Source organism: Oncorhynchus mykiss, chromosome 18 (assembly GCF_013265735.2).
Source record: "Oncorhynchus mykiss isolate Arlee chromosome 18, USDA_OmykA_1.1, whole genome shotgun sequence".
Taxonomy (NCBI): Eukaryota; Metazoa; Chordata; class Actinopteri; order Salmoniformes; family Salmonidae; genus Oncorhynchus; species Oncorhynchus mykiss.
The window spans coordinates 18,776,167-18,792,396 of record NC_048582.1 but is presented as its reverse complement, the minus strand read 5'-3'; the positions used below and the strand labels follow the sequence as shown (position 1 = coordinate 18,792,396).

General features: G+C 42.5%; 1 protein-coding gene across 2 annotated transcripts; it reads right to left on the bottom strand.

Annotated features, from left to right (window-relative positions):
* Positions 1-7,408: 7,408 nt before the first annotated feature.
* On the bottom strand, positions 7,409-15,688 carry LOC110495733 (inositol-3-phosphate synthase 1-A). 2 transcript variants are annotated; one of them, XM_036952151.1, is made up of 12 exons: positions 15,425-15,688; positions 13,106-13,222; positions 12,645-12,767; positions 12,387-12,548; positions 10,620-10,752; positions 10,076-10,269; positions 9,791-9,940; positions 9,496-9,711; positions 9,094-9,258; positions 8,790-8,903; positions 8,505-8,722; positions 7,409-8,343 (listed from the first exon to the last, which is right to left on the bottom strand). In XM_036952151.1, exons 3-12 carry the CDS (start codon positions 12,756-12,758, stop codon positions 8,154-8,156), a joined length of 1,656 nt encoding a protein of 551 aa, XP_036808046.1. In that variant the 5' UTR covers positions 12,759-12,767; positions 13,106-13,222; positions 15,425-15,688; the 3' UTR covers positions 7,409-8,153. The 2 variants fall into 2 exon arrangements, with proteins under 2 accessions (XP_036808046.1, XP_036808047.1); XM_036952152.1 differs by lacking the exon at positions 13,106-13,222 and having other exon boundaries at positions 15,425-15,682.
* Positions 15,689-16,230: the final 542 nt, after the last annotated feature.

Genomic DNA, 16,230 nt, shown 5'->3' with positions numbered 1-16,230 from the left:
TTAGAACAACACCAGGTTGAACTTCCGGTAGTATTTTCCCATGAATTTCACAATAAAAGTTGTACTGCTAATGCTAAATGTTATAGCGAACAGATTAGCGTATATTTTTTGTCCACAAAAAAAAGTACTTGAATAAATATGATTTACTTTAATTTAACAAGACGAACAGTTTAGGAATAGGATGTAGATCTCAGTATTTTAACCAACCAACCACACCAAAGAATAAAGATATGATCAAACATGTCCAATGTTATCCATCATAGTAATAATGTACAATAACGGAAACGGAGGCATTCATATGACATCCATTAAAAAACTACTTTAATAAAGCAAGATATGTACTTTGATGAATTCAGTCAAAAACAGATGTGACCTATTTAAATACTGTATTTTAAACAAATATCAGTTTTGGTGGGCTTTCTGTACATATAGACGACAGTGTCCCAAATGTCGCAGGTCTTGTTGCAGTCTTAAGAAATCACTAAATATTATGAGTAATACACAATGGTGTGGGCTAACTGAAGCCAGCAGTGTCCTGGAGGGTAGGTCGCTGCAAGTGGAAGGTAGAATGTTGTTAGAAATCTGGTTCTGATGTTTTTCCCTCAACAAAAATCTGGTTCTGACACTTTTCCCTCAACACAGGGGCACTATCAAGTTGTCACCTTCTTGCTTCATCTATGGTGTTGTGTTGTCACAAGTAAAAAGAGAAGACTTTACAAATTATTTCATTTTCAAATATATACAAACAAGGAGCCCACTGAGTTCAGACCTTGGCACCTTTACTCATGTATTCCTAACGTATTCATGTTGTGATGTGTGAAAACAGAAAATAATATACAGAAAATGATGACACAATGACAGTTTTCTATTTGTTGTGAAAGCATCTCATATGTCTTAAGTTTACTTTGAAAAAGAAGCAACTGCCACTCTGTCTACTATCAAATCAAATTGATTTATAAAGCCCGTCTTTCATCAGCTGATATCTCAAAGTGCTGTACAGAAACCCAGCCTAAAACCCCAAACAGCAAGCAATGCAGATGTAGAAGCACGGTGGCTAGGAAAAACTCCTTAGAAAGGCCAGAACCTAGGAAGAAACCTAGAGAGGAACCAGGCTATGAGGGGTGACCAGTCCTCTTCTGGCTGTGCCGGGTGGAGATTATAACAGAACATGGCCAAGATGTTCAAATGTTCATAAATGACTAACAGGGTCAAATAATAATAGCTCAGGAGTAAATGTCAGTTGGCTTTTCATAGCTGATCATTGAGTATCTCTACCGCTCCTGCTGTCTCTAGAGAGTTGAAAACAGCAGGTATGGGACAGGTAGCACGTCTGGTGAACAGGTCAGGGTTCCATAGCTGCAGGCAGAACAGTTGAAACTGGGGCAGCAGCACGGCCAGGTGGACTGGGGACAGCAAGGAGTCATTAGGCCAGGTAGTCCTGAGGCATGGTCCTAGGGCTCAGGTCCTCCGAGAGAGAGAAAGAAAGAAAGAAAGAGAGAGAATTAGAGAGAGCATACTTAAATTCACACAGGACACCGGATAAGACAGGAGAAATACTCCAGATATAACAGACTGACCCTAGCCCCCAGACACATAAACTACTGCAGCATAAATACTGGAAGCTGAGACAGGAGGGGTCGGGAGACCCATCCGACGATACCCCCGGACAGGGCCAAACTGGCAGGATATAACCCCACCCACTTTGCCAAAGCACAGCCCTCACACAACTAGAGGGATATCTTCAACCACCAACTTACCATCCTGAGACAAGGCTGAGTATAGCCCACTAAGATCTCCGCCACGGCACAACCCATGGTTGGTGCCAACTATAACATTTCTCCCCTGTGTGAACAGTCTGATGGTATTTTAAATGGCTATGGAAGGCAAAGCATTTATTGCATATTGGACACCTGTATGATTTCTTCCATGTGTGTATGGTCTTATTAATTCTAAGGCCCTGTGATTGAGTGAAGCATTTCCCACAGTCTATGCAGCAATATAAGGTTTCTCCAGTCTGTGAGATATCATGTGTGTCGTTAAGTTTAGTTTCTGGTTGACGCATTTGCCACAGTCTTTGCAGCAATGTAATTTCTCTCTTGTATGTATCTCTGTATGTTTCGCCAAGTTTTCCTTTCTTTCAAAACATTTGCCACAGACTTTACAGTAATTTGGTTTCCTTGAGTGCACACTTGAATGTCTGGTCAAGCATGCCTTCATTCTGTAGCATTTGCCACATTCTTTGCATGGATGCGGTCTTTCATCTATGTGACTGGTTTAATCTTATTTGAAATTGCTCACTATGAAATTTCAGAGTTTCCTAATTCCTACCAGCACGTGAATGTGGCATACGTCATTCAGTGACAAACACATCAAGAGCTGTAATTTGGTCGTTACTAGCGTCTATGGCCGCAGTCATAAACCCTGCCCATTTCTACAATTTAACTTTTGAAAATGTGATTTAAAACCTAACCCTAACCTAACTTTTACCTTTATTTTATCAGGGAGTCATACTGAGACCAAGGTCTCTTACAGATGAGCCCTGAATTACATAAAATGCAAGTAGAAAGAAAAACTTGCTCATAAAAAAAACACATTCATCAGTAATATGGTGCTCAGTTTTCTCAATTGACCTAGAAGCAACAGAACATACAATTTAACAACATTTTGAAGATTGTTCCACAAATAAGGTGCAAGAAAGATAAATCTGCTTTTAGTGAACTCAGTTGAGACCAAATTAATTTCCAGACTTAGCTGAGACTGGGTGACTAGCAACTAGTATGTCTAAAGTTTAGTAACGATGTTAGGTACAGTAGGCCTTTTTGTAAAAGGGCTTTTATAAATGAAAACATAGCAATGTAGCAACCTACATGCAGTGGTGAATACTAAAATTGTCGCCCGTAATAAAGCGCAGTGTGCTATGATACACTGCATCTAACTGATTTAATGAAGTGGCAGCTGCTTTCATATACACTGCTCAAAAAAATAAAGGGAACACTAAAATAACACATCCTAGATCTGAATGAATGAATTATTCTTATTAAATACTTCTCTTTACATAGTTGAATGTGCTGACAACAAAATCACACAAAAATAATCAATGGAAATCAAATTTATCAACCCATGGAGGTCTGGATTTGGAGTCACACTCAAAATTAAAGTGGAAAACCACACTACAGGCGGATCCAACTTTGATGTAATGTCCTTAAAACAAGTCAAAATGAGGCTCAGTAGTGTGTGTGGCCTCCACGTGCCTGTATGACCTCCCTACAACGCCTGGGCATGCTCCTCTTGAGGTGGCGGATGGTCTCCTGAGGGATCTCCTCCCAGACCTGGACTAAAGCATCCGCCAACTCCTGGACAGTCTGTGGTTGGTGGATGGAGCGAGACATGATGTCCCAGATGTGCTCAATTGGATTCAGGTCTGGGGAACGGGCGGGCCAGTCCATAGCATCAATGCCTTCCTCTTGCAGGAACTGTTGACACACTCCAGCCACATGAGGTCTAGCATTGTCTTGCATTAGGAGGAACCCAGGGCCAACCGCACCAGCATATGGTCTCACAAGGGGTCTGAGGATCTCATCTCGGTACCTAATGGCAGTCAGGCCACCTCTGGCGAGCACATGGAGGGCTGTGCGGCCCCCCAAAGAAATGCCACCCCACACCATAACTGACCCACCGCCAAACCGGTCATGCTGAAGGATGTTGCAGGCAGCAGAACGTTCTCCACAGCGTCTCCAGATTCTGTCACGTCTGTCACATGTGCTCAGTGTGAACCTGCTTTCATCTGTGAAGAGCACAGGGCGCCAGTGGCGAATTTGCCAATCTTGGTGTTCTCTGGCAAATGCCAAACGTCCTGCACGGTGTTGGGCTGTAAGCACAACCCCCACCTGTGGACGTTGGGCCCTCATACCACCCTCATGGAGTCTGTTTCTGACCGTTTGAGCAGACACATGCACATTTGTGGCCTGCTGGAGGTCATTTTGCAGGGCTCTGGCAGTGCTCCTCCTGCTCCTCCTTGCACAAAGGCGGAGGTAGCGGTCCTGCTGCTGGGTTGTTGCCCTCCTACGGCCTCCTCCACGTCTCCTGATGTACTGTCCTGTCTCCTGGTAGCTCCTCCATGCTCTGGACACTACGCTGACAGACACAGCAAACCTTCTTGCCACAGCTCGCATTGATGTGCCATCCTGAATGAGCTGCACTACCTGAACCACTTGTGTGGGTTGTAGACTCCGTCTCATGCTACCACTAGAGTGAAAGCACCGCCAGCATTCAAAAGTGACCAAAACATCAGCCAGGAAGCATAGAAACTGAGAAGTGGTCTGTGGTCACCACCTGCAGAACCACTCCTTTATTGGGGGTGTCTTGCTAATTGCCTATCATTTCCACCTGTTGTCTATTCCATTTGCACAACAGCATGTGACATTTATTGTCAATCAGTGTTGCTTCCTAAGTGGACAGTTTGATTTCACAGAAGTGTGATTGACTTGGAGTTACATTGTGTTGTTTAAGTGTTCCCTTTATTTTTTTGAGCAGTGTATTTTATTATGGCCATTGAATTGTTAACATTAAACGACTTACATAAAGATTAGGATGTTGTACGAACATGAAGTTCATTTGTAATCGGCATCGGTTTAACTGAAAATAAACGAATCAGTAAAATGACGGGGAAACAGCATTGTTTTTCTTATTAGTCAAGGTCTCCTTGATAACCATTATCCACATTTTACTATAAACTGACCACACTGATCAACACATTGTTAGGAGAGGGAGTCATGGGGTGTCTGTGTGTGGTATTGAGAAGTATTTATCTACCTAGACTAGTTCTGACTGCTTCAGATGAAGCGGATCTGTGTGTGTGTGTGTGTGTGTGTGTGTGTGTGTGTGTAATGTGGTGCATATGTTCCGTGGTCCTGTGTGTTTGTAGAGCCAGGGTGGTAGGAGTTATGAAAACAACATTACCCAGGATACACCTCTCTCGGGTCATAAGTCGAACCCTTGGGGGATTGTGGGAAGGCCTGACTGCGGTGGAGAGCGGATCTATGAGAGGAGAAGTGTGTGTGTGTGTGTGTGTTTGTGTATGATGAACCTGACTTAAGACGGGAAGATGTGTTTGTGAGTGATGTCATAGCAACCGTAACTTTAATATTGCAGATAGATTGTGGCTTCTATCAATGTAATTGTCTGTATCATTTCCAATCACCCATATATGTTTTTAGTAAATAAACTCAGCAAAAAAAGAAACGTCCCTTTTTCAGGAACCTGTCTTTCAAAGATAATTTGTAAAAATCCAAAGAACTTCACAGATATTCATTGTAAAGTGTTTGAACACTGTTTCCCATGCTTGTTCAATGAACCATAAACAATTGAGGGCCTAAAAGTCAAGGGATTAAAGACAAAAATAACAATGTATGCTATTGACTCAAGTTCTCTTGGGTCCTCAATCTTCAACCTTGAAGGGGCTCATTGAGGACCTGGATAATTTCTCCAGTTTCTCTGGTCTTGAACCCAACTACAGTTGAAATTGGAAGTTTACATACATCTTAGCCAAATACATTTAAACTCAGTTTTTCACAATTCCTGACATTTAATCCGAGTAACAATTCCCTGTTTTAGGTCAGTTAGGATCACCACTTTATTTTAAGAATGTTAAATGTCAGAATAATAGTAGAGAGAGTGATTTATTTCAGCTTTTATTTCTTTCATCACATTCCCAGTGGGTCAGAAGTTTACATACACTCAATTAGTACTTGGTAGCATTGCCTTTAAATGGTTTAACTTGGGCCAAATGTTTTGGGTAGACTTCCACAAGCTTCCCACAATAAATTGGGTACATTTTGGCCCATTCCTCCTGACAGAGCTGGTGTAACTGAGTCAGGTTTGTAGGCCCCCTTGGTCACACATGCTTTTTCAGTTCTGCCCACAAATTGTTCTATAGGATTGAGGTCAGGGCTTTGTGATGGCCACTCCAATACCTTGACTTTGTTGTCCTTAAGCCATTTTGCCACAACTTGGAAGTCCCATTTGCGACCAAGCTTTCACTTCCTGACTGATATCTTGAGATGTTGCTTCAATATATTCACATAATTTTCTTGCTTCATGATGCCATCTATTTTATGAAGTGCACCAGTCCCTCCTGCAGAAAAGCACCCTCACAACATGATGCTGCCACCCCCGTGCTTCACGGTTGGGATGGTGTTCTTCGGCTTGCAAGCCTCCCCATTTTTCCTCCAAACACAACGATGGTCATTATGGACAAACAGTTCTATTTTTGTTTCATCAGATCAGAGGACATTTCTCCAAAAAGTACGATCTTTGTCCCCATGTGCAGTTGCAAACCGTGGTCTGGCTTTTTTTTATGGAGGTTTTGGAACAGTGGCTTCTTCCTTGCAGAGCGGCCTTTCAGGTTATATCGATATAGGACTCATTTTACTGTGGATATAAATACTTTTGTACCTATTTCCTCCAGCATCTTCACAAGGTCCTTTGCTTTTGTTCTGGGATTGATTTGCACTTTTCGCACCAAAGTACGTTCATCTCTAGGAGACAGAACGCGTCTCCATCCTGAGAGGTATGACGGCTGCGTGGTCCCATGGTGTTTATACTTGCGTACTATTGTTTGTACAGATGAACGTGGTACCTTCAGGCATTTGGAAATTGCTCTCAAGGATGAACCAGACTTGTGGAGGTCTACAATTGTTTTGTCTGAGGTCTTGGCTGATTTCTTTTCATTTTCCCATGATGTCAAGCAAAGAGGCGGAGTTTGAAGGTAGGCCTTGAAATACATCCACAGGTACATCTCTAATTGACTCAAATTATGTCAAGTAGCCTATCAGAAGCTTCTAATGCCATGACATTATTTTATGGAATTTTCCAAGCTGTTTAAAGGCACAGTCAACTTTGTGTATGTAAACTTCTGACCAACTGGAATTGTGATACAGTGAATTATAGTTGAAATAATCTGTCTGTAACCAATTGTTGGAACATTTGTGTCATGCACAAAGTAGATCCTAACCGAGTCCTAAACGAGTCCGAGTCCTAAACGACTTGACAGCAGTACTGTATAAAAATTCTAGTCATTTGGGAAGAGGTTTTTGATGTCCCTATACCTTGGCGTCTATGAACTGACAAACAACAATTGACACAATCGTTTTGTTTCAATTTAAGCTATTACATAAAATACTTGCTACAAAAATAATGCTCAATATATATGGGACATTGAACAGTCAGCCTTATGCAGACTTTGCCACGAGGAAGCAGAATCACTAGGATATATTTTCTGGTTCTGTCTATTGGTGGCTCACTTTTGGAGTCGGGTCCAGGGATGGTTGTTATGTCATAATATCAGGGACATGGAAACTGTATTGTTAGGAGATCGATGTTTTTTCAGATCAGTCAATGGAACATGTGATTATACTCTTGGGTAAAGTATTTATTTTATATCGGTAGAAATGTTACAAGGACTCAAAAGACATCGTAAAATGGAGGGATGTATTGCAAAAGGAAATATAAAAATGGCATTATACGGGGAAAGAGTGGTTAATCTGTGGACATTGGAGGGTTGGATTTTCAGAATGAAGGGTGGATTGGCCGCTGTGGGTGAGAATCCAGCACTTGAAGGGGAAATTAAGAATATATGTACAATTGTTTAAATACAGATATCGTAGATGTGAGCGAAAATAGCTGTAAGTAGAAGTATTGTTGTCCGTTAGTTTACTCCAAGCAGGGTCGGGATGGTAGGGTAACACTGCATTTTTACAAGTCATTGGAACAAATACAAGAACAGAGTTTGGTTAAGTTTGTATGTATATGAGCAATACGAGTCTAAAACCACAGAATATTAAACTGGTCATTCAAAAGTTACAATGGTTTGAGCCCATTTTTGCTACTGTATGCATCTTACACAACCAGGTCAAATAAAACATGATCATCATACAGTATGCTGTGTAAAGACTTTGGCTAACTTTCTATGGATCCAATTTAACTGCACTGTATAAGTATCTAAATATGTAATAGTGTGTAACCCATGGAAGAGTAGCTGCTGCATGTGCAACAGCTAATGGGGATCCTAATAAACTATGGATGTAATTGTTTCTCTATGGCTGTGGACACTTCTAGAATCTTCCCCGTGATGACAGAGACCTAATGTGCAGCCATTATCCAATCGTTGCCTCTTTCACCAAGTGTGCGCAGACACCATTCTGTTGGGAGGCGTGGTAACCGGTGCTTAGGACCATCTTGGTAACCACATTGTCGTAGATACGGTTGTCGTGGCGAGGCAGGAAGCCCCTCTGCAGCTTGTGCTCCAGGTGCATGTGGTTCTGAGGGGGGAGACCAAGGCACGCTCTGAAAGGGAAAAGGGATACCTAGTCAGTTGCAAAACTGAATGCATATAACCACAGAGACCGGCACAACATTATTATTGGACAAGAGAGACAGGAAGTTCAGTAACAAACATTACGATTTGTGACAAATCCCTAACAAGACAGGGTGGTAGGTGTTCTGACCTCATGATGTTCTCAATGCAGGCTCTCTGTCTGAAGTAGGCATTGACCAGCGGGGCCCCAGGGGGGACGAGGGGAGCTTTACACATGAAGGAGAGGATAGCCAGGACACTGTGGAAGGACTGGAAGGTCTCTGATCCTTGGGGCCGAACACATACACGCTGACACAACTCTGTGAGGAGGACCAGGTCCAGGATGATAGGACTGGCTAGCAGAGAGTCCTGGAGAGAGACACCTTTGTTAGAAAAAAATCAGGTCGAGGTGTAGGTGTGTGTGTGTGTGACTCACCTCACAGGTGTTGTGCATTGCGATAGTGTTGGTTCCTCCCATCATGATCTCAGAGGTGTATTCATCCATCGCCCTCTTACTGTCCCCCACATACGGCACATACTTAATCACCACCTACACACACAGCAAGACAACCGAGTCAAGTATTTCTCAAGAAAAACTACAGATACTTTCTGCCCCTTAGTAAAACAAAATGCAGTGCTATTGATATCTACCAGGTATGAAAAGAAACACACATTCAACTCTTAACTCAGATCAAGTGTCTCTGTGTTACACACACACACACACAAAAACGCAAACTTACACAGTGGTCAGGTTTCTCCCCATTGTGGTACAGTATAGGGTTGGAGTTGACCATGTCATCCACCACATTGCTCTTGGAGATCTCCTTGGAGCGGAACTGCTGCGGTGCTGAGAGGTTCATACCATCATTGTTGCCAAGGTGATTGTAGCTGACAATGGAGGTGGGCTGTCATGGCAACACGTTATTGTACAGTCTGGTATTAACCTAGTGTTTACACACATGAAATTGCCCTTATACCTGGGTAATATCGTTGTAATAAGTGTTTTAACATGTTGTATATTAATTTTAGAATAACTTAGTAATTGTATAATTATGTACTTCGTCATTATACAAGTGGAAAGGGACGGTTCATATAACAGAAGTACGATTAAAGTAAATGAATGAACTGGGTCGACCTCTCACCTTGATCCCAGCACTGATGAGGAAGTCGACCAGGACTGACTTGATCTTTGTCTGACCAGACTTGAAGTCATCTCCTGCTATGAACACATTTCTCTCCACAGCCAGCTCTATCGCCCCAGGGACAAACGTGTTCTGGGGAGAACCGTTAATGTAGGCACAGCCCTCCAGGATACTGGCTACGGCAAACAAAGTAGAGGGAGACACCTCCCCACCTGACTGATAGAGACCGAGAGAGAGTGTAAGAGAGAGAGAGAGTGTGTAAAAGAGAGAGAGAATAGATCTGTCAGATCTCTACCTGTATGGCAGCCAGGAGATTCTTGGCCGTGTCGTTGACCCCGGCTGTGAGGTCACAGAAACGTTCGGTGTTGGCCGTCCACAAAACGATGACCTTCTCCACGCCGCTTGAATGCCGGAAGTCCTGAATGTCTGCTCTGATCTGCTCCACCTGGAGGGAGAGAGAGAAGAATCACTATTCAGACACAGAGACACATAGGGTCTATGGGGTAAGAAATAAGGGGTTAGGGGACAGGGTGTACGAGGCACACACACACACACACACACTACTTGGGATTGGGCGTACCTGTTCAGCCATGGTCCCTTTCAGAATATTGTCTGCTCGGCCCGCCTGGTTGGCAGCTATGAATTCTGGGATATAGATGGAGGCTCGGGGTCGGAGGCAGCTCATGTGTGGGCGGAGCTTCTCCTGGAGGGACCAATCAAGGACCTCGGCTCTCTCCATCGCACTGCCCAGGTCCATGGATGAGATGTCCCAGCCTGACACACACACACACACTCTTTATTTAATTAGTTAGCTAACGTTTTACAAACCTAATGTATCTTAAAAGAAAACCTGTCAGACAGGCCCAAAAGAACATAGAGGACCAGTTAGACTGGAGAACCAGAGTTGTGTACTGTACCTCTGCCTCCAGGGCAGTGCTGAAAAATGGTGCTAGATAAAACTGAGTTAAACATGAGGTTAAATAACCAGCCTGGCAGACAGACATTCCACATGGAGCCTTTTACCTTCACCACAGTGGCCAAGAAAGAATTGACCTATGGTCAGCATTCCTTCTCTGATTACATACAGACACACACAGACCCATAGACACACACCACTCCTTTACCATCAAAGACAATATCATTAGGGTGCACCATGGGTAGGAGGTCACGGAACGGAATGTTAACTTCTTTTCCATCTGGCCCCGGCCCTAAACACACAGTTGAGGACTGGAAGAGGGAACCGTAGTAGTTGGCTTTCTGGGAAGGGGAGGGGGGGGGGGGGGGGGGTTCGAAAAGGGGGAGAGGGTAATAAAACAGAACAAAAATAAATAACAAGTATTGAATAATAACACATTAAATCAGTGGTATTCAAACTTTTTCTACAGGGACTCCTTTTTTCCCCACCAGAATTTCAGCCAACCCCTCCCAAAATCTAATGACACAACCTTAAATTTACCATTTAGCCTAGTGGTTAGAGCATTGGACTTGTAACCGAAAGGATGAAAGATCGAATCCCCGAGCTGACATGGTAGAACTCTGTCATTCTGCCCCCGAACAAGGCAGTTAACCCACTGTTCCTAGGCCGTCATTGAAAATAAGATTTTGTTCTTAACTGACTTGCCTAGTTAACTTCTCTAGGGTAGGGGGCAGCATTTGGAATTTTGGATGAAAAGCGTGCCCAAATTATACTGCCTTTTACTCAGGCCCAGAAGATAGCATATGCATATAATTAGTAGATTTGGATAGAAAACACTCTAAAGTTTCCAAAACTGTTAAAATAATGTCTGAGTATAACAGAACTGATTTGGCTGGCGAAAACCTGATAAAAATCCATTCAGGAAGTAGTATTTTTTTGTTTGTTGTAGTTTTCTATTCAATGCCATTACAGTATCCATTGACTTAGGACTCAAATTGCAGTTCCTATGCCTTCCACTAGATGTCAGTCTTTAGAAATTGTTTCAGGCTTGTATTCTAAAAAATGAGGGAGGAAGAACAGTCTGAATGAGTGGACCCTGCTGTGTCAGAGCTTTTTCATTCGCGCAACCGAGAGAGTGCCTTTGTTTACCTTTTATATTGACAATGTTATTGTCCGGTTGAAATATTATCGATTATTTCGGCTAAAAAAAACCTGAGGATTAAATATAATATTGTTTGACATGTTTCTATTAACTTTTCAGATACAATTTTGATTTTTTTGTCTGCCTGTTGTGACTGTGTTTGAGCCCGTGGATTATAGAAGAATACGAACAAAACTGAGGTTTTTGGATATAAAGAGAGACTTTATCGAACAAAAGAAACATTTATTGAATAAATGAATGTCTTCTGAGTGCAACCGTATGAAGATCATCAAAGGTAAGTGATTAATTTTATCAATATTTCTGACTTGTTTAACTCTTCTACTTGGCTGGTTACTGTTTGTAATGATTTGTTCTCAAATAATTGTAAGGTATGCTTTCGTCGTAAAGCATTTTGAAATCTGACACAGTGGTTGGATTCACAAGAAGTTCATCTTTAAACCTATGTAAAATAGTTGTATCTTTTCTGAATTTTTATAATGAGTATTTCTGTATTTTAATTTGGCGCTCTGCAATCTCACTGGATGTTGGCCAGGTGGGACGCTAGCGTCCCAAATACCCTAGAGAGGTTAAATAAAGGTAAAATAAAATGTTAAAAAATATAGAAGGTAAAGGACTGCCTGTGTTGTAAACATTAGTGTGTCAGTCAATATTAATCTCTTAACACTCCACGAAACCCATCATATCAGTGTGTGTGAAGCCATCACTGTATTAGGGGTATAATGAGGCTCTGCATCAGGTGAGAGACATGTCTTTGGAAAATAGGCCAAAAAACTGTTACAAAGTAGGATCAACGAGACACACACACCACCTTACCTGTTCTCCAGTTTTGGTTCTCCAGGTGAGTCCCAGTCTGTTGGCCAGGACAGCAGCGGTGACGGTTGTCCCATTGTTTCCTCCCCAGCCAACTAGCATCACCCCCAGCCTGGGGACACGTCGCTCAGTACGGAACTCAAGCTCACTAACAGAGGGGGTCACCTGGAGGGGTGGAGTCGAGCGAGTTATACAGTTAGAAATTAGATAGGTGATGCTGGTGTGTGTGTGTGTGTGTGTGTGTGTGTGAGAGAGACTTACTGTGAGTGTGTCTCCATCCCTGCGTACAGCAGAAGTATGGTAGCAGTATTGAGCCTTGATGTGTGTATCTGTGTACTTCACATTGGGATTGTTGATACGAATGTTCTCAGTCATGACTGCAGGCTTGAGAGAGTGACAGAGGCAGAGAGACAAAAAGAAAGAGTGATAGAGAGTGCAACAGGAGAGTTAGGGGAGATATTAAGACAGTTAGCCTAGGGGTTGTTTGGCTTCATTTATTTATTTGAATAACTTAATTAAAAAAAAAAATGTTTGAAATTAAAAATAAGTATAGACTTAATAAATTGATAAGGTAGCTAACGATGCAAATAAAAAGGTTAGCTAGCTCGCTTAACATTGCCAACATTGCCAATATGGTCAAACTATCTTTTGATTGTAAAGATGAAACGTCAGTAGGTGAAACGTCACAACTGGAGTAACAACATTTTCTCAGAAATTCTCACTTGAATTACGACTTGGAGGGTCGTTCAAGTGAAACGTCTCAGTCGGAAACTCCGCACTTCCGATAGTGATACGCCACGACTGTAGAGTTAGCAACAATAGTCGAATCAAAGGTTTGCCTGCAAAATAAAAGTCCTGCATTGAAACTGATGCAAACCGATAAATAGTGGAATCATGCCACAATTGGACTGGATAATGGTGAAAATGGTTGGAATGTCGTTATAATTTCAACAAAAGACAATAATTAATTAATTTTTAGAATATACAGCAAAATCAGTTGAAATCACACTGTGGATGTAGGCCCAATAGACTTCAGAATTGCATTGGGGCTTCAAATCAAATTGAATTGAACAGGTGTAGGTAAACCTTAGTGAAAAGCTTACTTACAAGCCCTTAACCAACAATGCAGTTTTAAGAAAATAAATTTAAAAAAGTAAGAGATTAGCATAACAAATAATTAGACAACACAGTAAATAACAATAGCGTCTGGGTAGCCCTTTGATTAGCTGTTCAGGAGTCTTATGGCTTGGGGGTAGAAGATGTTTAGAAGCCTCTTGGACCTAGAATTGGCGCTCCAGTACTGCTTGCCGTGCAGTAGCAGAGAGAACAGTCTGATTAGGGTGGCTGGAGTCTTTCCCAATTTTTAGGGCCTTCCTCTGACACCTCCTGGTATAGAGGTCCTGGATGGCAGGAAGCTTGGCCCTGGTGATGTACTGGGCCGTACGCACTACCCTCTGTAGTGCCTTGCAGTCAGAGGCCGAGCAGTTGCCATACCAGGCAGTGATGCAACCCGTCAGGATGCTCTCGAAGGTGCAGCTCTAAGGACTCATGCCAAATCGTTTCAGTTTAAGGGGGAATAGGTTTTGTCATGCCCTCTTCACAACTGTCTTGGTGTGCTTGGACCAGCTTAGTTTGTTAGTGATGTGGAGGCCAAGGAACTTGAATCTCTCAACCTGCTCCACTACAGCCCTGTCAATGAGAATGGGGGCGTGCTGGGTACTCCTTTCCCTGCAGTCCACAATCATCTCCTTTGTCTTGATCACATTGATGGAGAGGTTGTTGTCCTTGCACCACATGGTCAGGTCTTTGACCTCCTTCCTATAGGTTGTCTCATCATTGTCGGTGATCAGGCCTACCACTGTTGTGTCATTGGCAAACTTAATGATGGTGTTGGAGTCGTGCCTGGCCGTGCAGTCATGAGGGAAAAGGGAGTACTGGAAGGGACTGATCACACACGCGAGGGGTTTGGTTGAGTTGTCAACGAACATGAAATCCCCAGAACATTTCACATGACATTGAATTTAGGTATTAAAAAAAAGTTTAAAAATCCCTTACATTGATGCCTTTTTGCAAATGCAATGCAATCCAATTTTCCACGTTGATTCAACATCATAACATTTATTTTTGTTGAAATGAGTGGGAAAAAATGTTGATTCAACCAGTTTTTGCCCAGTGGGGAGGAACTTCGTATAGAGCATTGGATCCCCCCCCCAAGGGGTAGTAAGACCCCTGGGGGTACTTGGCTTTTCCACAGGGGGTACTTGAGAAGACTAAAGACCATAGGCATACTGGTAAAATGCACATGAGGGGGTACTTCAGGGGTTCTCCCCCAGGCAGAGCAAAATTCAGTTGGTTTGGAAACAGAAAAGGGTTGGGAACCACTGGTATAGAGAGGAGTGGGGACAACTCTCGGGAAGGAAGTAATATAGCAACCTTAACCAATAACTAGCAACCTTGTCAAGAGGTTCGGATCTCTTGGCGTAGCGGTTTAATGGTATTGGCTTGATAGTCGCTGGGTCAGGGTTCGAACGCGGGTTTGGGTTACCCCCAAAATCGCCTGAGATGCAAAAAAAACCCATTGTATTTCTTTGAGTCTATTTCAGCCATTACTGGAGTGTGTTTGACAGGTCATTACTAAACGTTAACGGGGAAAAACTAATGGCACAAGCAAGATTGCTTTCATTTTACGCTGGCGACTCGAACCCAATCGATCCAGTGACAATAGGCTACAGGAAACACAAAGGAAATCGATGGCTGAAAAGGAGAAATCCTCAGCAGGTCAGACTTGACAAGCGAGTTGATGCTTATACACTGTACAGCAAGACCGTTAGATTGTGAATGCATGACATGGAGTTTCAGGCTAATCGGTGACACCTACTGTAGCCTACAAAACACAATTCTCAAGAGTAGCCTGTGTATGCACAGATATTAGCATCGTAGCTTCTATTGCGAAACCTTGACAGTGGGAATTGACTTAAGTAGTAAAAAAAAAATGAAAAGCCTAGTACGCACTTAAAGCCTGCGCACTTTGGTCTACTTACCGTGTAATACGTTGGAGTCAGGAGATGGAACTTTCTCTTCTAAATAACAATGATAGGTTACGTTGATTTGATAGCTTGCTTGTTTAGATTTTTTTATGTTATATTTAATCTAATAGACTAGTAAATCGCTCGTTCTCATGCGCAGCCCGACCTCTTCAATTCGTCAAGTGAGCCGAAGTGAAATGAAGGTGTGATGCACCAATATTGCCATTGCGAGTGCATGAGGATATCCCTTAGAGCCCTGTTCATTTATAGATAGCTTAGTGGTAGAGCCGGAATGGCTACTTGTAGGCAGAGGAGTGTCTATGCAAAATCCCCGACATTTACATATACAGTTGAAGTTGGAAGACGTACACTTTAGCCAAGTACATTTAAACTCCGTTTTCACAATTCCTGGCATTTAATCCTCGAAAAAAAATCCTTGTTTTAGGTCAGTTAGGGTCACCGCTTTATTTTAAGAATGTGAAATGTCAGAAAATTGTAGAGAGAATGATTTATTTCAGCTTTTATTTCTTTCATCACATTCCCAGTGTGTCGGAAGTTTACTTACACTCAATTAGTATTGCCTTTAAATGTCTTAACTTGTGTCAAACGTTTCGGATAGCCTTCCACAAGCTTCCCCCAATAAGTTGGGTGAATTTTGGCCCATATCTCCTGACAGAGCTGGTGTAACTGAGTCAGGTTTGTAGGCCTCCTTGTCCGCACAGGCTTTTTCAGTTCTGCCCACAAATGTTCTATAGAATTGAGGTCAGGGCTTTGTGATGGCCACTCCAATACCTTGACTTGGTTGTCCTTAAGCCATTTTG